The sequence below is a fragment of the Prorops nasuta genome, unplaced genomic scaffold (assembly GCF_024137725.1).
Source record: "Prorops nasuta isolate Cenicafe-Biocafe unplaced genomic scaffold, Cenicafe_Pnas_1.2 PNAS00003, whole genome shotgun sequence".
Classification (NCBI taxonomy): Eukaryota; Metazoa; Arthropoda; class Insecta; order Hymenoptera; family Bethylidae; genus Prorops; species Prorops nasuta.
In genome coordinates this window covers 4,846,075-4,869,822 of record NW_027116800.1, presented here as the reverse complement: position 1 = coordinate 4,869,822, position 23,748 = coordinate 4,846,075, and the positions used below count along the sequence as shown (strand labels likewise).

Below are 23,748 nucleotides of genomic sequence, written 5' to 3'. Positions count from 1 at the left end.
GCTCTTGAATATGTGCTATATCTTTGTTAATATTTCGAATATCGGTTTAAAATTTATACACCACATTCTCATGATAGTATACTATCGAAATATGCAAAGAAACTTTTCGACTCCAACAACTAGACTATTACCTTAAATAAATTGCATATATTAACAAAATTTTTAATCCAAGGAATCCTATTAGTAAATGGATTGCTTTAACCATGAGTACTCAATAGATATGTCTTAGATACTAATTAAAAATGCTTTAAATCTAAAATTTATTTGTATATTTTTACCTTAGAATTGTGTTTAAAGCATATTCTTATATCTGACTGGATAGTTTTAAATTTGTTGACTTAAATCGGTGGTAGAGGAAGCAGTGGTGGAAGCAGCAGCGGTGAAGGCAGCAGTGATGAAGGAAGCGATGGTGGAGGTGAAATAGGATATGGAAGAAACATTGGTCTTAACACTGGTCTTCCTAGAATAAGAGTAAACGTTCCTCTTCTTTCAAGACCAGGATTGCAAGGTCTTCTTGGCAGTGTGGTTGGAGGACTTGGTGCAATAGTTAATGGCGTTTTGCCAAATTGACTATCATAGCTCAGCTACTGATAAATATCACTTTTCAAAGTTCAGTTTTTAAATTCAGTATTTCAATTGCAGAATAATAAAAAAAATAAGTTTTTATATTTTTCTCTACATGGTGTAGCTAAATTAATATTGTTTTTTACATAATAAATTGATACATTTCAATGTACATATTATGTAATTATTTTCATTAAAGATAATTATAAAAAATAATTTGTCGCCTTCTTATTTTTATAAAAACTCAAATGTATAGTGAACTTGAGCCCACAAAAAAAATTTTCGACTGTAAAAAATGCGGGAAGTACATAAACCATCTACAGTAAATAATATAGTAAAATAAAATATTGCAGTTAAAAGAATTAGTGAAATTCTAATGTTAGGTCGATATACATATATTTTTAACGTGGGCAAAGTTAAAATTTCAAACAAAAAAAATAGTAACATAATAAAGTTACTTGCGAGCCCATTGTATGCAATGACATTAAATAGACACATTTTTAAATTACGAGAAACAAAGTTTGTATTGTAAGATAGCGACTTAGGTATGAACATTAAGGATCCGGCAAGTAACTTTTTTGTGTTACTATTTTTTTTCTTTTCAAAATTACAACTTTTATCTCAGTATAAATAAATACTTTCCTAACATTAGGATTTCACTAATTCTTTTAAATAGAATATTTTATTTTACTACATTATTTACACTAGACGATTTTTGTACTCGCTGCTTATTTTCCGTGGCTTTCAAGAGATTTTTTAATTATTAATTAAGAAAACTGCGAATTCCGGTAAAATAATTGAAGAATAGTAATGAAATTGCACGCTAATGCGATGAAAATGAAATTTGTTGTCACTTCCAAACGCGGGTATAAATTTCAAAAAAAGGTCAAAACAGTTACTTCGAAAAGAAAAAAGATGGCGGAGGGATCGGAGCGGGAGAACCTGCTCGCATAAATCCAAAAACTGACCTCTTAACCCATTAGTCATAAATCGATCACTCTCGCTATAATCATGAAAATTACCCGTCATATTCTTTATAAAATTCATTCAATTATTAGACAACTGAAAAGTCCTCTCTAGTTTCAGTATTATGTGAATTTTTTAAGCTGAACTTTGCTTTCGTAAGAATTCTTTATAGTTTATTATAAGCATGTGTGGAAATCATATGTTTAGAGAGATTGTCAAAAATATTAAAAACATCGACTTTATTTTTTCTATAAAGTAATCTGTGTAGATACGAAATCCCTTTGAGGATATACAGCCTCAAATTAGTTAAAAATGTCCCATAATAAGTATATTAGTAGTTTTTTGTCTGATTATTTATATAGCTTCCTACGAATTGCTGCGCAGAATAAGATCATTGATCTTCTTTGATTTAACAATTTTCTGCCACTTAAAACGTCCAAGAACACCGATGCAAAAAGACGGGTATTTCTTTAACTGATACACAAAAGATATACAATTTTAGTTGAATTGGATCTTTTTGAAACCTCTTACTATTTGTATTCAGGCAGTTTTTTTGTAAAAGTTTGTAATTATGAGTAATTATAAAAGATAAATATAAATGTTTTCGTCTACGTTCATAATTTGCAGAACGTTAAATATCGGACTTTATAATACATAAAATTATTATACGATGATAATGCTGAAAGAAAGATAAAAAGCTGTATTATTTCTTGAATAATAACAGATTCTTTAAAATATAGAAAGATACGAGCAAGTGTTTGCTGTGTTTGACAATAAGAATATAGTGCGAATCATCGAAACCTAATAGTATAATAAATATATAAGAAGAACGAGAAAAAGTGCATTTGACATTTCTTCTCATCTCTCACAGAGTACCATAATGATTGACCCAAACTATAATGAACCATTGCCAACAGTATTTCGAAGCGTGTAAATCGTATCCCATCTACATACGCTATCTTAAGCAAATATCATAGCGAATTTAGCATCGATAATCTAGAGCTATTAATTGCAAAAGTATGTTTAAAATATAAAAATAACGATAAGCATATTCATCCAATCAATACATAATCCGCTTTGCAGAATTTGGTACATTTAACTAATTAATTTCTCTCGTGCATATGTTACATATATTTTGGTACACGTGAATTCTCTACATGTGTGCTGGGACCGCTGAAGTTAATTAAAAATTGGAGAATCTTTTACGGGCTACTAATATTTTTTAATTAACATGGCTTTTCTAATTTGTGGTCAAGTAAAGGCTGAATTAAATTGGAGTATAGGCAGATAGATCGTATACACATGCATGTGTACATACATGTGCACCTGTCCAATACTGCAGTTACCTTACAAAGCACTCGTGATTATACTATATTGGCTAGCCGCCCGCGCATTCTCGTCACTGGTTTGCGAGAGGTAGGTCAGATAGCGATAGTAATTCAGCTCCATTATGGATGGTTAAGACAGCCTCGGGGCCACTAACGATCACAGTCACTTACTAGCCAGCGGCACTACTGAATTAACTAGCCTCATTAATTAAGCTCGCCCCAGGTACAGTTCCGGGCCAAACACAAACAAACTTGTTCCATACGTATTTTCCGCCAACGCGTTCATGCAAATACTCCAGTCCAACCTGATGCTTTACCTTGTCCTCCCAATGACTACACAGGATCGATTAACTTTCACCTGCACGATTTACCTTATATGTTCCTCGAATTTGCCACTGATCTCAATCCCTGCTAATTGTCGACTCATCCTACTCGCTATAATTTTATTTGCCATTTTCAGGAATATTAAAACTTTACTTTGCCAAATATCATTCGGTTCTTCGGTCTATGCATCATAGCTTTATTCATTAAAACACGACAGTATTTTCATCTATAATTATTATCCAATCAACTTGGGTTATGATCTAAATGAATATCGAAACGATTAGTCGAGGGCTGACCATTTCTTGCTTTGTTACATTGGAAGTATTTTGGTAACCAGACAGATTAATAGATGTTAAATAAATAAAGGTTTATGAGAATAGAAAAGCAGAAACGGGGAAACGAGATTTTAAAGTGTAGATTTAATGTGACTGTAAAATCTAAAATGGCATGATGTTACTCTTAATCAAATTGAAAAGAGGATTATTTTCAGTTGGATTTCTAGCCTCATAATTCTATCGAGTAGATTTCATTGAGAACAATAAATATATTGAAAGACTCTATAGTAAATGTTAAGAAAAAATTGCGAGGTATAGAAAATGTTGTTTGTATACAGGTCGTGTATAGGAGCATGTTTACGAGGACGGTGGGAAATCTGGAGCTCCACGTGGATAGCAAACCTACTCGTAAAGCTATATGCCAGTATACTTCCATGGAATTAGCAGCAATAAAGTCCCTTGGGATTTGGTCGTATAACAGGCATTCGATCTTAAGCGGTACTATCAAAAATTTCCAGCTATTCGGACGTTCAATGACTCACAGAGTAAATTACTGAATTATATCTCTAAAGCCCAAATAAAGTACTCTTGAAAAATGTTATCTATCTGAGCCAATAGCAACTATCTTCGTTAATAGCATCGCTATATATATATATGTGTGTGTGTGTATATTCATATATGTATCTGAAATTTCGCTTTTTTGCCAATAGAGAATCACTTTACGATGATATTTATGGCTTCAGTCGAAGATTTGATTGCCTTCATTCCTGGTACAGGAAATAGTAAGTGGATTGGAAATCGGGTCTCTGACGACGAGATTATTAGGCTGATATCTGGAGTGCCAATCACGGTGTCGATCGACTATTATAATTCAAATAACTCCATTAGGAATATTCACGTTCTATTAGAGTCTCTTGGACTCTGATCTGTATCCGTGCAAGCCATTCTCACGATTATTCTCTATGAGAGGATGACGACGATGAAAGTGCGCCATATCGATCCTTCCCTGAACGCTTGCACCACCTCCATTAGGTTAACGACCCAAGGCCGATAAATTTTTCATGTTTTGAACAATCAGGAGGTGATCCAATATGCGAAGTCCAAGCATTTCTTCGTCTGTAGCGAGTCTTTCTCGATCTATTCTTAAGACAAAGTCAGTTGACAAACGAGCTACTAAACTCTGTAAGCTCTCCGTTCGTAAAAACGCTTTTATCCAAAATGCTATTACATTTTCTTTGAGCGATTGCCACTCATTAGTAGGTATATTTTTGTAATAATTTATAAAAATGTTAAATAAAAAGACTATTTAGGTTAGCAGCTGACTTTCCAGTTTATTTGAGACGATTCTGGGCGATCTTGGTTTCGATGCTTTAATCGAATTAGCAGCTATAATTTGCAATAATGAAATTAGAATATTAAACGGATGCTGTATATGTATGCCACGATCGGCGAGCTAAACTCATTACAATAGCGAGAAATGCAGTTACGTGAGGAGGATGTTAATTTTCGAAGAGTCCTGGTGGACGTTCGAGTCTCGATTCGATGGAGTAACGCGAGGTCTGCGAAGCTTCGCTTACGTGAAAGGTGGCGCCCCGAAGAAGCGACGCCGCGAACTATCAGCGTCTCGACGTCGATATAGGGCAATCAACCCAACAGAACTCTACTTTGACACCAGTTACATATATATTTCGTCGATAAAGTAGTTCTCACTCGTATTCATTTAATTTATAATCAAAAGAGGTTTTGTGTGTGTATATGTGTAGGTTAACTCATGTATCTGATACAATTAGCAGCTGGATAGAATATTGATCGGAATAAAATTCGAGTCGCAGAGTAATCTTTCATGTGGCATGAATAGAAATCAAAGGTGAGAATTGGAGGGAAGGCACTTTAAGTAAGTGTTAAGCGGATGCTGAGTCATTATAGTATAACGGTTCGATAACTTACAAAAGTGAAAGATCGTGCTAGTCAAATCCCGAGCAGCTCGATTATTATCACGCGCGTTCGCAGCTTTACAGAGGTATAGCCTGCTGTAGCTTGCTTTGGATTAGAGAAGCCCGATATCCGAGGTCGAATGGTGAACACTGGTGAACGGGGAAAAGTGGCAGATGAGAAGAAGAAGAAAAGGGGAGAAAAGGGGAGAAACTGGAAGGGCGTAAAGGGTGAAATAGAGAGCAGGGCCTCAGACACTGCCGGCTTCAAACGATCCAGCGAACATAACGAAGGGGTGCGAAACGTGCGATCCGCTGACAAATCATTCCGTCCGAAAATACAAAAATATACATATGAATAAAATCTCTTTCCTCCCACATATATCCTTTGCAACTATTTATACCATTTCATCCCTATATTTATACATTATCAAGATGTGTCCAAATACAATTCAATTAATTTTACGTTATTGACACCCATAATATACATTTATCAAGAAAGACTCGTCTGCAAATGTCCGAACTGCAATCATTATTCTATTCTATGGTACTTACGATAATAAGCAGTGATCAACTGGCGCTCTCGAGAGCCGATAAAAAGCGCACTTAGTATATGTATACTACGCTATAAGTGAAAATTGAATAACGCGAACATAGACTTTGCGACCATATATGCTGTGCAGGTGAGTAAAAGGCCAGGTTATTGCATGGCCGGTGTTAAACATTTCGCGCGGGCTCTTCACCCCATTTGAAACGTCTGCGAAAGCTTTCGAAACCTATACGCTGCTATAGTCGCGTCCCTCTGCCATCGGTCCATACGCTACCGAACCACTATAGGATTCCCATTTGATCCCCATTCAGCGCAAGTCCCCGCGTAAAATTCGCCTCATTAAATCGCCAGCAGTGTAAAGCAGCAGCACATGCACACCAAAAGCCAGCAGCCACTCGTCAAATGCGTCACGATCGACCCTGTCAGCTGTATACAACGATTCCAATTCATCCTAATACTAAAAAATCCATTGCAGCAGAAGTCGCCGAATTTTCTTATTCCTACATCCATTCTTTATATAGAAACGCTAATAGTATATAGAAACATCAATAATTAATTATTATTATTTTCGGTGAAAATACTGTCAATGCGCGAATTAACTGATACCAAATCTATATAGAGATGAGCTTGTAGGTATAAAATATTAACCGCACAGCATTATTCCTCTCGTTATAGCTTACGTTATCTTTCACACGAAATTCATGCTGAATCCAAGTCTGAAATATTAATATTGAAACAAAAAATAAACCATTTATACATAGAAGGAATTTTATCTATTTGTTTGTGTAAAATTTATTAAACAGAACATATTGTCTCTTACTGATATTTGTTAAGTTTTATTTTCCATAAACTGATTTAATTGCAACAATTATCAACTAACTTTTTGATAAAAATAGTGTTTATGATTTTCAAGGGCGTTTACTGGTAGAACTGCTTGGGCCTGAATGTTCTACGAATGGGCAATTATACGTAAAAATTGTAGGTCTTTTTTCAGTTTTCTCTGGACTTGCAAGGGCATTCCTTATGCGATTTTTCAAAATATGTCTTCAAGTCATGCTTCGGGAATACTTTTTCTAGTAAATAATGTTTTTTTGGTATTGTTGTATGGTCCTAAGGATAGTGTCCCTTGAATTGATCTTTAAACTTTTCTATTTTATCGTCATAAGTCTCTTTCATTGTCTTTATGTTAGAATTGATCGTTTCAAACGGTTCCTTCCACTATAACAGGAAAAAATATTATACACTCAAATATTAGTTATAATTACCAATCGCTGTCTGGATATTCTCGTTTCTTAAAGTTATTTATTTCTTATTCACAATTTCTATTTTCTTTGAAAAATGAAGCAAACTAGTAACCTCAAATCCTGTGCCTAGTCGACTTTTCGAGCCTAGTCCCATTCTCGAGCCAGGTTCCATTCCCGAGCCATGTCCCATTACCGATTGAATCATAGCCTCTGACATATTCCAAGAAGGCATAGCATCTGATATGGCCAACATCGCTAAAAGAGCTAATAGCAGCATAACGTAAATTTCCCATAAACTAAACGATCTCATTTTTAGTTAAATGGTAAATCCGAACTAACTTTACACACATAAGTATAAAACATCTTCCTCAACGTATTTATAAGGAACAATGTCAGACTGTATCAAAACCATAAATCATTAGCCATACCAATAATAGCTTATTTTTGTTTTAATTATGTAAATAACTTTTTAACACTTGTATATATTTATATTCCAAGAAAACATGCTTAGCCTATAAAAAAGGCGGCAAGTGCATAGATATACTGACAATAAAAGTATGTTAATAAGAAAGAATCCCATAAAAAACAAGCTTCGCTTGTTAAAAAAACGGCAAGTACATAAATCGTCTAGCAAAATTAATATAGTCAAATACAATATTTCAATTAAAAAAATTAGTGAAATCAAATGTTAGTCATAGTATTTATTTTGACTGTGGCAAAAGTTAAAATTTCGAAAAAGAAATAGTAACACAAACAAGTTAATTGCCGAGGGCCCGTTTAATGCAATCGTATTAAATAGCCACATTTTAAACTTACAAGAAGCAATGCTTCTATTATTGCAAAATAGTGACTTACACATGAACATTACGGGCCCGGTATGTATATAACTTTTGTGTTACTATTTGTTGTTGTTGTAATTTTAAGATTTGCCATAATAAAACTATATACTTGCCTAACTTTTAGATTTCACTAATTTTGTTAATTGAAATAATGTATTTTACTATATTAATTGTACAAGACGATTTATGTACTCGCCGTCCTTTTTTACAGGCAAAGCTTGTTTTTAGTGGGATTTCTTTTCAGCTATGATTTAAAAAATGAAGTTTCTAATTAGTTTAGAACTTTATTTAATTTTGCATATGCATTCGCATTGATGGTAAAACTGCAAAATTTGCATGAAAACTGAAGGATGATTTAAGCTGCTGTACAGAAACAGTTACAGTAACTTTACTATGAAACCTATAACTTTTATTAGTATCATAAATAACTTTAAAAGATTCTTGAAATCAACCTCGTTTATGAAATTCTAAATGTCGTCATCATTTCTTTGCATTTGTCACTTTTAGTTAGTATAAATTGGCAAAAAATTGCAAAGAGTCGGCTAACCAGCATGATCACCCTGAATGTATTAAAACAGATTTTATATTTAATTAACAAATCTAAAATAATATATGTTGATACTTTCATTATGAATATAATTTAAGGCATATGGTAAGGAAAAACCCATTATTTTAAATCCTAAATAATTTAAATTTCGCGCCACGATGTTAGTAAGGATCCGAACGCTCTGAGGGTACCTTTTTCTTGACTAAATCCTGACTTTTATGGCCGACTATACGCTAAAGGTCTCATGAACCTGTTTTAGTAAAATAAGTTTTGTGGGATTAAAATAATGTTCTTTTTACAATATTTTTTATCAATATAGGATATCGTGAAATCTCTCTCCATACCATTACAAAATGTTAGCTGTTTTTCATATTGAATTAAATGAGTCTAAAATCCTTTAAAAATAAACGCCAAATGATTTTTTATTGTCATAATTTTAATTGAATATCATAAAACTTGCTTATTGTTTTGTAGATAAGGTTTAAAAAGCCTGGTCTCGACACACTGGAATTAAGCGGATGAGAGGATTGTGGATGAGATGCAAGTAACGCGCACAAAGCTTGAAATTGGATTTGCGCGATGGATATAATGTTAATTCTCTGTCCTCGGCTCTTCCTTTCGAGTTTGAGCTTTAAATGTATGAGAGATATGGAGAAAGTAGAGTAGGAAAACGTGTAAATACTCGAGTAGCAGCCCTTTCATCCTTTTGATGGGGAACTGTGAAAAATAGACTCGTCATTTCCCACTAGAGCGTGGGGTTAATGATGGACGACATTGCAAAATCATTTAACTAAATCTCGCTATTTTGGCTTTACCAAGGTATTTTTAACTTTATCATGGGATTTAAAAGTTTTAAAGATCGCTGGCACTAATTATTTTCCATAATGCAGCTTACGTGAAGTTCAACATAACAGCTAGTCACTCTAGTCACTATTAATCTTTACTTCGCGTTGGGGACAGAATATCAAAACCTCAAGCCTTTGAGGAACGGGTAACTAATTGGTCCTGATTTCTATGTAGTGATAATAATCTTAAAAGGGTTAATTAATTTATTGCATTTTATTTTTATTCTATGAAAGCGTAAAGAGAAATTGAAATTTGCTTACTTCTATAATCTTATCAAATATTCCATCTTATTAGTTTAACATTGCTTATAGATATTAATTTTTTCGGACCCGCCACATATGCAATATACATTATTTTATATGCGTTTTATGCATCGGTAAATAAACTATTTTATAAAAAACAATTTAATTTGTTTTACACACAAATCTGTATGGAAAGAAATAAATTTACTCTGTTCTCGAAATCATAATAGCATTTCAAGCAGCTTACGTATGTTGCAGTCCCAGTCAGGCTGTTTAGTTAAATATAAAATATCAAAAGCTGTTGTTTGTGAATGGTTAAAAACAAAAATTTATTTTGCAAGTCTTGATAAATGTTCGGTAGTAGTAACCAAGGAAAATTCGGTAAAATAGTACTGCTATTAATTTAAAGCTGTAGTTTTTTTATCCATTGAATAATAAGGGATTGAGGAAAAATAAAAAGTGGCTGACAGTTTAGGAAAGGGAAAGGGAAAGGAAAAGGTGGTGGTAAAAAATTGATTTCTGACAATAAAATTCTAAAAAGGGAACGGAAGAGTTCTGATTGCAAATTCTGCTAAATACGCCTAATGAACACGCATACGGGCGAGTCTTTGAAGCAAAGCTTCCGCCCGCTTTATAGTATAAAGCAACGAGAATACAGCTCTCCGGGTATTTGCATTGTGGCCGACAGAATTTCAAACCGACCCTAATGAACCTTTAGGTATACGTATTGCTCCACAAAAAGTTTATCCTGCCAGCTAATAGCCAGTTTAATTAATTAAAAGGTTCGCACAATTTTGGCCTGTTTGTGGCTTTCAAAAATGATCCAAATAAAGCCATGCTATGTGTGTATGATATATTAATCCCTATCCATATTTTGTGTTTACTGTAAAACGAATTTTTTGTCCAAATAAACCTTTCTATACATATATAGAAATACTTATTAAAACAAACAAAGTCTGTTTGTATGTTTCTTTCTGATTTTTTCGATGCTTATGCATATATAGTATATATGGACTCATTTTTCACGATTTTGATTAAAGCTCTAAAGCTGTATTTAAGAGAAAATCTTCAATCGTGAAAAGTAATGCTAGACCTTTGCCGAATTATACTAAATATATACATACGAGAGTGAAAATAGAAAGATGAGCTCCTTTATACCGCGTTCTCTAGCTGGAATGGCATAACGTGCAAGAAGTCTTCAAATTTTTGTAGTATCTTTCGCATACTTATATGAACATGTAAATGGAAACTTTTTAGGAGATAAAAGGATAGGGAGATAAAATTTTCCTTTTAAGGAAGAACGAGGGAGAATTGCAGAGAGCTGAATATTTAATTAATGGATGATAGGGACGATTTAGTCGCGTATTAAAGTCGTGAATGTCCTTGACAAAGCACGCAGTCCCGCCTGTAAGAGGCTTATGAGCACTCGTGCCGTATGCAACGAATATACCTACCTACCTAACCTACCGCTTTTCGGGATAAGTTTCAGATCTCTTATCGCGCGCTATACCCTCCTCTTCCTCCTCCTCTACTTACGGAGGATGCAATTCTAGCTTTTACGGTTCTTCATTGCGGAATTAAATCCACTTGGTAGCGTCGAGTGCTAATCCGTACGGGCAATTATGATTTTTCAGAAAATTTTCCGAAAGAATAATCATCGACATCAACGTTCAACTACTGCACGAGCTTTCCTTCGTATTATTAGTAATAAAATGTCACAATAACGACTCCGCGTCTACAGCTCTCGTAATTAATTCAACAACTACGAATTACACCTGTATTCACGGTACAACTTATAAATTAAGTGATAACATCGATAAATCTTGAAGGTGTAATTGAAGTGTTCAAGGGACAGTTGTGTAACTGCAGGTGTATATAGAAAGCCAGTATCGATATTAAGTATCTGGCAACTGCATGTGCTCACGAAATAGTTACTGGAATGAGCGCCTCGACAGAAATGTCAATGTCTCAAGTTGCGAACTAATTGCAAGTCGCAAATTAATTACAACGGCAGCAGGGTGCAGCGGTCTATAAGGTATATATGCGTATCCCGCCAAAGTCATATCGACGAACGTTGTTCCGACATGGTGTCGATGAATGTGCATATTATCGCAGTGCAGCACTACCGTACCGGCTGCTGTCACGAAGCCCGACTCTAACAGTACGTTTCACATCCATTCTTACAGAGAGAAATATAAAAACGCTCTACGCCAAGTAATTAATTTCGCAAACCACCAGACTCGTTAAAAATTTCAATAGCCGGCGGTCGTCCAACGATCGTTAAAGGATCTACCCCTTTCCTCCGAAGCCTACTTTCCTGTGCTTTATCGCAAATTTGCCGAGTAATTCTTCGTTAAACCAGAGCATACTAGATTCATTAAAATCCGCGCGAACCTCATAGGTAACTACAGAATATATATATATATATATATATATATATATATATACAAGTTGGCGCGAGAAAAAAATCAACAAGAGTGAAAAAAAATACATGGATAAACAGGAGAAAATCACTTTAAACAGTATTTATTAACGTGAGATTGAAAATATTATAAGAGTATAGCGTTCGATCAATGGTCAAACATTGTCAATTATTTTTAAATTATAAATATAATTGTGAATAAATAAGTAATGCTATAGGTATATGATCGAAGTTTAACCGGACATTCAAATGTTTCTATGAGCCTATACTGCTTCTTTATCGTAAAGGTATACCATACATATTATAATATGTTGAAAGATATAATAAAACACTGAGTCTAAATTGCATATATGTATATAATAGAGAGTATAGAGTAACACTGATTAAAGTTGACGAAGTCACTGCAGGTCAACCTTCGCATGATGCAAAATTCGCTGAAATCCCTTACCAATCGGGTGCAGTGCTAACAAAGTTTGTTGCTTCTTTGATTAATGCTGCGGCAGAGAAATGCACATTGGAAATTCATGCGAAAACTAAGTTGTAAATAAATTATAACGATAAGCCATGCTGAAAAATCAACTGAAACATACATGCATGCATAGTAGATTTTGAGATAGTAATACTGGCGTGGAAAGCACCATGAGCATGATGTGGTTTTATAAGTCTGAATTTTGTATACCACCCATGCAACGATTGAAAATTCTGCCAAGTTGAGCGAAACGATCTGGACTAACATTATAAAAATTTAATCCACCGCGGCGGCGCCAGGTAACCTATGTTTGTATATATAGCTATCGAAAAAATACGAGTATCCTCGACTGAAATTCGTATTAGCTATATAGTTACTATCCCGGGGTGACTTCAATGGCAGGTTCCCCAATAGAGACTGTCAAGGATATGAGAAAAACAAGCCCAGGCAGCTTGGAGGCAATCATTTGTTATAGAAAGAGTCTATACATGTACCTCTTGAAAAAAGAACAGAATCTAACATATGGAGAGGCGAGTGAGAAATCAAGAGAATTAAAGTCAAGTTATAATTTATTTATAGGCTGGCTGGCTAGAGAATTGAGAGCCAACGAGCTCGGAATCTGAGTGATCGGAGTCAGGGGAGGTACCCCGTGCCCCGTGGAACACAGACCAGACTGACGAATGAGCTGCAATTGGGAAAAAGTCGGCGGGGAATGTTTGATACCGAAAGTTGTGTTACGCTTGGGATTCGCAGATCGTATCATGGGTGATTTCAAGTTCTTCGGACGTGAATTGCACCGCAGCTGCATGCAGGAATCGCGACGCGACGCGACGCGACGCGACTCTCCACACCATGGGACACGTGGAACTGAAGCGCTCGAGCATGGATAGAGGACATTTGGGAAATGAATATGGTGTGTTCCGCGTGGCGCGGCGTAACGCGTTATGACCTCGCAGCATGTACGAGAAAGCAAGCCGTTACACTTCCTACGTGTGGTCTGGCTGCGAGTTGCGAGTGGCCGAAAGTCGACGAGAGAGCGCACGCACAGTTGCAGCATTGGGATTTCCAGCTTCGACTCCGACTCCGCCGACCCCGAACCGGCCCGGCACAGCCCGGCGCCACCATCTTCGTTCGACTGTGCCTTCAAGGAGCCAATTTATCAAGCCGGAATGGCGAAAACCAATCGCGACCAAAGGAGCAAAGCCCGTGCAATTGCTGAAATACGGCAAACGCAAACTTCCAAGATCGAGCGTATAACTATAGACGGTGGATAAGCTTATTCCTCGAACTATACCATTCTTTACGTGAATTCTTCGTGTTTTCGACCGACTGTTGTTTATGTTGATTGCGCTTTTAACAAATCATCACGCACACGTATGCACATGAAAATAATTAATAAACTCGTTAGGTTAAATCCACTCACTTTTGCTGATTAGTATTGACGGTAGGCATGGGGGTTGGTACTCTCGGTGGTGGAACGGGTATGGCCTTTCTTCTGGTATTCTGGTGCATCGTTGGTGTTACACGACCTGTTGGCGCTATCCGCCCTGCTGTCCGACCCATTTCCGCTCTGACTTCCATGTTTTGTTTCTCTGCAACATATAACAATTTCCCCCTTTAATAAAGCAAACAAATGTACGTTCTATTTGGCTCTCTCATAAAACGTTTCATCAATCATTCGCTATCTCACTCGAGAGTTTCGACGGATTTCGCTTATATATTTACCGCAGGGGAGCTGATTTTTTTCAAACTAAATAACGCATAACAAATATGGACGTTGATAGCTCTAATAGATTTTCTATGTTTCTGACGGTTTATATTTTAATCTGGTATCAGTGTTTAATAAGCTTTGGAGAATTTTTAGTCAGCATCATACCGTAGTCTTAAATGATCGACGAAATTCCTCGACTCTTGTAGAAGAAAATTCTCCCCACGGCAAATCACCCTCCTCCTTACGCTGTACGGAGATCAAAGCTTATTATTTGCTAATTAAAAGTCATAATCTCCAGTGCAACTTGCTCGTAAAATCCCCCTGAAATGTTTAGTGGTTGCTTGACAAGGATTACAAATTAATGAGACAATTAAATATCTCTTTCCCCTGATTGCCAATTTTTGCAAAAAAAAAGAATAATTATTAGAATTGAAAGCAATTTATTAACGAATTTATAGATTTGAGAGAAAAGTGTTTGAAGCAGTACGATCTATTTGAATGAACGAGAGGCAGGGTATAATAATTTTAACTTGCTAGCTTTTAAGGATAATAAGAACATTGACATTAGAGAGGTATTACTGCAGCCTGTTGGTATCCGCACGAGGACCAGTATAGCAGCTGAGAATAAATCTCACAAAGTAAATAATGCAGTTTAACGATCTGGTCTGTCTAATGATGAGAAGGCGGCGGAATGAAGCGAGATTGTGTTGGGTTTGAAGAAGTGGGGATGAGGGACTGGTTCCTCCCCCTCCTCATTCCCCTCCCCCTCTCTACAACCCCAACCAGCAGCTTTATCTTCTACTTTTTTTTCTAGCTCTTTGCTTTCTGTACAGTGCACGCGCACGCAACCTTCGGAACATCCGCTCTTTCCAAGTTTATCGTCATCTCTCTGATGTTGGCTTGGCCTTTTGAGCGCCAAAGAAAATAGCACTTTTATATCCAAGTTCCTAATGCGTCTCGTAATAATCTCGTTTTTACGTCACCCATGCCTTTTTACGATTCATCCGCTGATGTTTCGCGATTTTTCCTCCCCTCCAGCAGTGTCGAAAGATATGATTTATAAAAGCCTCTGATAATCGCACTGCAGGGGAAACTTGAGCAATTTCATTTAACTGCTGAAAATAAAAGGCAGAAACTCCCCAGGGCCAAGCCACGTCGAGAACGGTAAATTGCGAATAAGCTGCGCGAAGCTCGCAAAGAGAATCGCTAATTGAATCGATTAACAAGATCAGAAGCGATAAAGCGAGAATGCTCCAAATGTTTCAATGCGGTACAGAGTAATCGGACTGATAATATACCATTAAATTATGATCCGAGTCAAAGATTCTTATGCTATATTGCAATCTCTATTATAAACATACAAATTTTATTGAGAGCTTAGGTCTTAATGGTTAAAAGGATCAGTTAAAAGGGGATAGAGGCTTTTTCAGAAAAAGAACTGTTTGAGGTTGAACATTAATAATGTATCCAGGCATTAAATGCTTTGGACCACTTAGCATGTTTATTTTTCAGGAGAAATTTCAAGGTGAGGGTCCTCCAGTGGCCAAGTACGCGGATGGAACCGCTATGCCGAAAAAGAAATATGTAAGCGGAGAAAGAGGCGGAAGAAGAGGAGCGAAGAGTGGATGGACATGCATGGGCCCCGTGACTCTTTTCTTAGGTATACTATATACATATAGTATATGGCTGTAGTACAGTTGGGGTACAGTGTGTAAACGGCGTCGAGGACTGGGAACTCTGCGACGAACAATTCCATTGACCCTCATCGACCTTCCTCGGCAGCCGTTCAGATTCTTCGAAATTCGTCGCGCGCGCGCGCGCTTTCTCGCTGCATCCAACTGCTGGAAGGAGAGTTTCTCTCTCCCTCTTCAAGTATACACCGTAAGATACTTTCCTCGATACTTCCGCACGCGTAAACCAACTGATGAAAACCAGAACCTACCGAAATTTAAATATTTCTTTTTCCTTATTTATAGATCTATAATGCCTAGCTCTTGGTTTTCAGCTTCATGCAGCTTCATTCGCAGCTTATACATGTATATAACATCATCGGGAAATAACTGTTGTGTATATCCCGTATGACTGCAGTCGTAAGTCTATTACGATCATTTTAGTATAGACAATATATACTCCTTGCCAATTGACATACGTTAGCTAGCCGAACGTTTATTTTGAAAGGGGCCACTGAAATGCTGCATGATATTCAAAGGACTCTCTGTGTCTCTCTCGTGGCCCGCATGTGCTCTGTAGTGTATATACATCAATATATAGAGTATACATATATAGCAAACAGATCTGGAAAGATTTGAATCATTTAATCCAGATTTCAACAGTTTTAAATACAAAAAGTGGAAAGAATGGAAATTTGGAGATATCCAAAAAGAAACGAGTGCATCTGTGTTAATTGCGCGCGCAAGAGTTGAAACTTATACATATCACGAAAAGGTGAAAGTCGGCAGTTGACAAACATAGAGTCGGTCGACTGCATCGGCGTCATACCCAAGTCGGCGCTGATGATGAGGCATTCATCGCGAGAGAGGGGGAATAGGGGGTGGAAGGGATGAGCTAGCAGAGCAGGATGATAAAGAAAGGGAAGGCGTTTTACGCAGAGAGAAGGCTGACTGCATAGAGCAGCACGATCCTCCCCCGTAGCCACATGCACATATATACCCGATGGTAGTACGTAGATGGCACATTGTTTTCGGAATTCGCTACGAGAGGATTCCAATGCTGCTTGCTTTTGATTTCCATCCTCAGTTCTCCTCTCTCAGCCTGCACCTGCCCCATGCGCATCACCCACCTACTTCTTCTCTACTTGTTCGTGTTCTCTTTGTTAGCTCTATATCGTCCCTCCCCCTCCCTCGCTGCGCTGCATCCCCACGTCCCTTGCCTCCTCATTTCGTTCATCCGGCAACCCCATTCCGCGTTTGCACATCCTGCATTCAAAGACGGATTTATCCCTTACGCTATCAATATGTCATCATAACGTGCAAGCATTTTCCTTCTCACTCAAACTTTTCCCATAAACGCGACTTCTTTTCACCCCTCTGTGTACTTATATGTATACTGCATATAGTAACACGACCACGGCTAACACGGATTTTATCTTGCCAGCCAGCTAGCCAGCATCTTATGCCTCTGAAATCTTGCAGGAAATATTGCAGTGACGCTGCTTCTTCGCTCCCACAATCTCGTAATAGCGCGCAATTGTCTAGAATTGTTTGGAAGGAATTTCTGTTTGAAGAATGCCCGGGAGAGGAGGAGTATTTTAAAACATGTATATGCCCGGGGCTTAGTTAGGTGGACTCGACGTATGTGATACGCATACATACGCATATAGATGCGTCCGTGTTAACATGCACCTTGCACATCCGCATTTGTCTGCTTCTGCTACGGTATACGTATTAAGGGGAAAGATCGCGCCACGGTCGGGGACGTTGTGCACGCAGTCTGCTCGAGAAAAAATAAGAGAGGACGAGGGCTCGAGTGACGCGTGTAAACACCCGACACACCAGCTCGAATACGTTTCTTTTTTCTCACTGCTTCCTGTGCGTTCGAGCGCGCGCGCTCTTTTGCTCGCTCGCTGACTGCCCGATACAATGCAGCAATAATACCAGCTTCTGCTTTGCAAATCGCAACAAATAATCGCGTTACCTAGCCTCCCCCCCCCCCCCTCTCCCTCACTCGTATTTCCATCTCGGAAAGTCCGACGTAGCAACGAAAACAACGCAAATTCATCCTGGAAAGCTAGCACGACCGTTGCCAGCAAATTCTGGCATCATCGACGTAGAATTTCCAAGAAGCTCTACAATTGTGCAAATAATAAACGTTGTATTCTCTACAAACGTTTATACTGCATATATGTACATATTTAATTGTTGAATATTTTAGCATTTTCTAAAAAAGAGCATTTGTATTGTATACAATCTGAATCTGACCAAGTGCGATTCCACAATCGGAAAAGACTTGGATGAAGTGGAATAGGAACTATGAGAGTCACATAAGAAACGGTCTGTATTTTTAGCGGAACTTTTGGAAGTTGGGTGGCCTGCATTGCGGACCCTCTGCTTTTCCTCTGTCGGTGTGTCGCTGCATGTGTACTAAACATCATCCAAAGATAAACTAATTTTCACGGAATTTATAAAGTCACACTGTCTGTCATAGAAGGAAAAGCAAACTCGTCGATTATACACAGGTCCCGCGTAAAAAAGCAGTCTGCAGACTAATAGTGTGAGAAAGACTTTTGGAAGCGTTCGAAACAGGTTGTGGTAAGACGATACTGATTCTAGCCAGTACTCCAAGCAATCTTTACAATATCCTGGACCACATGTATCTATTTTTACAAGATGTTTATGACAGCATCATAACTCATATATTAAAAAAAGTACATGTCAATTAATTATTCTGATACAAATGATTATTTCTACAAGTACTTTAAGCTTATTTCCATTTTCCTATTATATATATATATATATATATATATATATATACTGCAGTATAATGTAGATAAGGCATAAAGGGAAGAACTTTTCGCTGAAACAATTACTCTAGGGATTTAAACCGAGTGTCGTAAATAGACCATTTTGAAATGATTAATAGGAAACCATCGGTGAAATTGACGGTATCGATAGCTCGAAAATTATAGTCAATAAATATTCCACGAAAATCCAGCGTGTGGAAATTATCTCTTTATAAGATTGAAAATATCTTTTTTAAGCTTCAAGAGAAACTTAGAGTTTCGCGTTTATGCGCGTATAAAATTTTACACGCCGTAAGTAAATTTAACAGTATTTTTAATTGTGTTGGTAAAAGATAAATTTTACAATAGAGCCAATAATGCAAGCATTTATACTAAAGTTTTATAGCTATTGCCCGATTAAATATATTATAAAATACATTTATTTGATATTCGCGTTAATCATAAATTTTCAACACTTGCGGGTTAACGGCCTGTCGCCAAAGACTGTTGAATTTCAGCAGATTTAATCAAGATGAATAGTCAGGTTTCGATGAAATGGAGGCTGTAAAAGCTTTAAAGCGGGACATATGGCTGGCAAATAGGCCCTGAAGAAAAACAAATAACCTACACTAGTATACGTTCTTTCAATCCCCTTTAACGAGGCGGTCACGAGGCTAGACGACAATAGCGAGGTTAATGAAAAACGTAGGTGTTAGTTATGGATGCCATAACTCAACCATTGGGGCACCATAACACGATCGTCTCGCAGTCGCAGTTACTCGGTGCATGTGTGCTTGCTGAGTCACACACAATCGAGGGTTGAAAAATACTGGGGGTGCATTCACGGTTCGGATGTACAAAGCAAAGACTTTTCTAGTTTAGCTGGCAGGAACCTTTACTAAATTTAATCTATGCTTAATCTACAAAATATGCAATGTGTATGTAATAGGTATACTATTATATATATGTATATTATATTATAACTATAACAAATAAGATAATTTACGTTAAATTTTTATTTGATCGTACATCTCGCGAAAGGAGTGTAGATGATTGTTCCGATCGTTCGCGTATAGCAAGTATGAATTTTATCTCGGTGACTCGAGACGATCGTAACGTCATATATTGTCGTGCGTTATGTAAGCTTGAGAGACTCTTGAAGATAAAAAGCGTCAATCACTATCACACGCATTTGATACTTATGACAACAGCATCTGTGTTGAACTGAAAGCGGCCATTCACATGGAGCATATGCTGGAACGTCGAGAGAAAATATTTAATCGACCAGATCGACAATTAAACAGCGTGGCGATAGATTTATCAATAAACTATGAAGGTATATGTGCTGTGAGAGCTTATACTTGGAGATAAAAATTCCTAGTATGATTATAGCGAGAAAGAAGCAATGATCTGATGTAAACATGCACAAAGCTGCAAATGCAGTTTTATTATGGACGGTAGCATTTATATATAGGTAATACCTACATTGTACCTGTACGATTTATTTGCAAATAACGGTATTAGAAAGAGAAGAAAGCAAAAAGTGGGTAGAGTTTTACCGGAATTTGCGTTCAGGTCAATGAAAACGTTTTCGTTGTTCAAGGTGCTTCAAGTAGGAATCATATTTTTAATATTCCACGAGTTCACGGGAACATTTATTCTATTGATAACGCTTAATCGCCATTGTGTATATATAGCGTCGTAAATGCAACGCCCATTACCCGCAGGATTCCCAAAATTCCATATTCCTACACTTATCGTGTTGATGGTTTTAATAAATTTTTCTGTCCTTTCCAACTAACATTGCAGTGTCACAGTCTGGTCTTCATCATCATTATCCATTGAAAAATTAAATGTTACTTCTTTAATGCTTAAACTCAGCATTATCAAAAATAAAAAGTCGAATTATGAGAAAAATCATTGAACTTCAAAAGCTTCCCAGCAAATTTACTATATATATATATATATATAATTTTGTCCACAAATGCTACAAAATTCCTTTAGTATTTACACGTGTATGGAAGAAAAGTGCTCGCGCGTTGGTCCGACAGACTATAGGTGGAGGAGAGTTTTTTTTATGTGGCATTCAATCTCTGTCAGACATAGACTCGCAGCAAGCGATATGTTTTTGGAGAGACATTGATAAAACGGGAGCAATTAAATGCAGATACATGGTTAATCGTAGTACGAGACACACGGGGTAACTTGACGGGGAGTTTGCTTCTTAAAACTTTTAATTAATGAAAAGAAAAGCATCGAATACTGCATTATGAGAAGGCCATAGTTTTAATTGTTTTTGCAGTTGTCCCTATCCCTCCCGCTGATGCGTACATGTATTTAGATTTACATAAGTCGACGAATCTTTTGTAATCTTTCTATAAGGTCTCCTGCTTATAACGAAAGGGAGCTAAAGAAGAACGAAAAGGGTAACACCTGTATGACGCGGTGCTGCATTTCTCGCTAATGACGACCCGCGCATCTCGGCGTCCAAACAATAAAAAGCTTCACTTAACCTTAAAGTCTCAAAACTAACGACGCGTAGAGCTTGTCGTCGTCGACGTCGTCGTGCGCTCTCCTCATAACCTTAAAGAAAGTTTTCACCAACAAGCTCGGAAAATAATTTTGCGCGTCTTTCACCTCTCCCTTTTCTCTTCTAGTCTCGCGAACCTCTAAAAGTCAGCCGTACTTAGAAATTTGTTCACTCTTGGCCCAGCGTCCTCCATTCCCGCTCCCTTAAGCTCTTTCAATTTTGTCTCTGTATATACTGCACTTGTGGAAAATACTGCTTCTTCTTTCTTATATTTTTTTTTTCACCTTACCAACGAGCTCGTGTAATTTTAACGCTCGACGTGCGCATTTCACTCGACGACGCTGCCTCGATGTAATCATGCTCCGTGGCAAGGATTATTGCGACTGCGACCCCAATTTCTGAACTTGGAAACTATTAAGTGCGTGGGGCTATGATACTCGTAATTATACTAGCATAAATGTGTTATTTTTTCTCTTCTCTCATGAGATTAATGATATGCCTACGAGAAGTAGATTCGTCGGAGTTGCGAGATCGAGGAATGATCGAGACAAAAGAATAAAATATAAAAAATAATTAAGCGCAGACGAAATTCTGGAAGCTTTGGAGAAACTCGAAGTAAGATCACACTGGCTTCTTTGTGTCTGGAGTACTTAATCGCATTTGAGTTTTTTTCCCTCTATAGCAATTGCACACGATCCAGTTTATAACGTTTTTCCCCCATCTCGGCTTTTCTGTATATAGTGTTATAGGTTTGTCTGTAAATCACACGTCACGTCGGAGCTAGGCACTAAACTTTTTCATTTGCTTTTGCTTCACTTTCTTTCTTTCTTCCTGATCCTAAAATCCGCCATAAGCTTTTGCTATTTCTGCAGCAGAGTACTGCAGACACCGACCGAAACTAACTTTATTAAATCGCAGTAATATTCAACTATTCGACAATAATAAATTTGAATGTAGTAGGTTTCGGTAATTTGGAGCATCTGGATGGTATTTAAGCGAACATCCGTGGCCCAGAGGAGTTAATCAAGAAGCCCTGGTATTTGATTAACCAATAACAGTGCTGCTATGTGTGATATATGCCAAAATCCACTTCGTGTCCCCCTGCTGCACCCCAACAGCAAATCCACACCGTTATATATTTCGCTTGACCCCTTGACATTATCAGCCTAAAACTGACCATTGAACTTGAGAAATCGAGCTTTAAATCTTTCCAGTCTGATTCTCCCGATCTTGCAACAAGTGCATGTCAAAATATACAAGTGTTAATATTAATATATATTAATTTGTTACTTTTACGCTTTATTCAGCTTTAAAACGACTTGAATATCCTTTAATCGTTTCTCCTATCGTAATCGACGCCTATAGTTAAATATATGACGCATATATTTATTTTGCGTATACATATATTATAATATGTATATCTATGCTGACGGTTGACTGGCGGTGGGGCTTCTCGGAGCGGTTGAGTATCGATGATAGATATAGATAAGAAGTGCGGGGAGATCGTAGTCTTATATATCGGTGAGTCTCACGTTACAACGAGGGGACGGATAATCCGCTTACTTTTACGGACAGATAAACTGTTTATTATTACTTTCGTGCTTCTGGCTCAGGACTTTCAAAGCATAAAAGTAAGGTTGAGATAACTGCTTGTATATTATATATATATATATATATATATATATATATATATATATATATATATATACTCATCGATATCAGTCAGTCACTTACAGTCAGCTGTTTTTACGAACCTCTGAAAAGTTAATGGCTCCTCGTTCTAAGCTTATATAGAAGAAATAAATTTTACTATAATCAACATCACGATCGAACGTATTATAATCCATAGATTTACATGTTTCTTTTCTTGATTTTTTTGTAAAGTACGAATCACTAATACAGATTTGACTAATGTAGGATAAAAGCATGACAGGGCTTTCTCATGGATTTGATCCGCAGTCAGTAAGTCGCCTAGGTTCTTATAAATCGACCCTTTGGTTCGCAAAGCTCATTTTCCACTTCTGGAGGGATGAGATTCGAACTGGGAAAGGCTACGCATCGTAATCTGGTGGTATTGCTTTCCAGCCAACCAGAACAACGAGCAGATATATTCTCGGCATCGGGCATGGATTAATTAAAGATTAACAGTGAACGGTACGAGCAGTACCAAATACGTGTGAATGTATTGTATCAATATAGAGTATACCTATATTGTTTTCGTGATAAATATGAGGTAAGAGGAATCGATATACCTAAAGTTAGAGCGTAGTTTTGGTAGAGAATGGTTATAACGGAGGTTGGTGATTAGAGAGATGAAAGCAAGTAGTCAGGAGACAACGAGAGAGCAGAAGGACAGAAGAGGTGAGATGAAAGGTGTTGGCAGGCAATAGCTGTGCGAGCTTGGAGCGTTTGAACGCTGTACAGGTGTACATACGGTAGGTATGTGTGTACCTGCACGCAAAGTCTGCACTGTATGTAGAGGATGTCTCCGTTCTCGGTTG

General features: G+C 37.2%; 1 protein-coding gene across 3 annotated transcripts in view; it reads right to left on the bottom strand.

Annotated features, from left to right (window-relative positions):
* Positions 1 to 23,748, bottom strand: part of LOC136785671 (kinesin-like protein KIF26A) — a 320,836-nt gene that overhangs the window by 194,891 nt on the left and 102,197 nt on the right. For all 3 annotated transcript variants that reach the window (XM_066746852.1, XM_066746851.1, XM_066746853.1), the window contains exon 2: positions 13,971 to 14,139. In XM_066746852.1, the coding sequence (XP_066602949.1) occupies positions 13,971 to 14,128 (158 nt within the window). In that variant the 5' untranslated portion in view covers positions 14,129 to 14,139. The remainder of the gene's footprint in view (positions 1 to 13,970; positions 14,140 to 23,748) is intronic.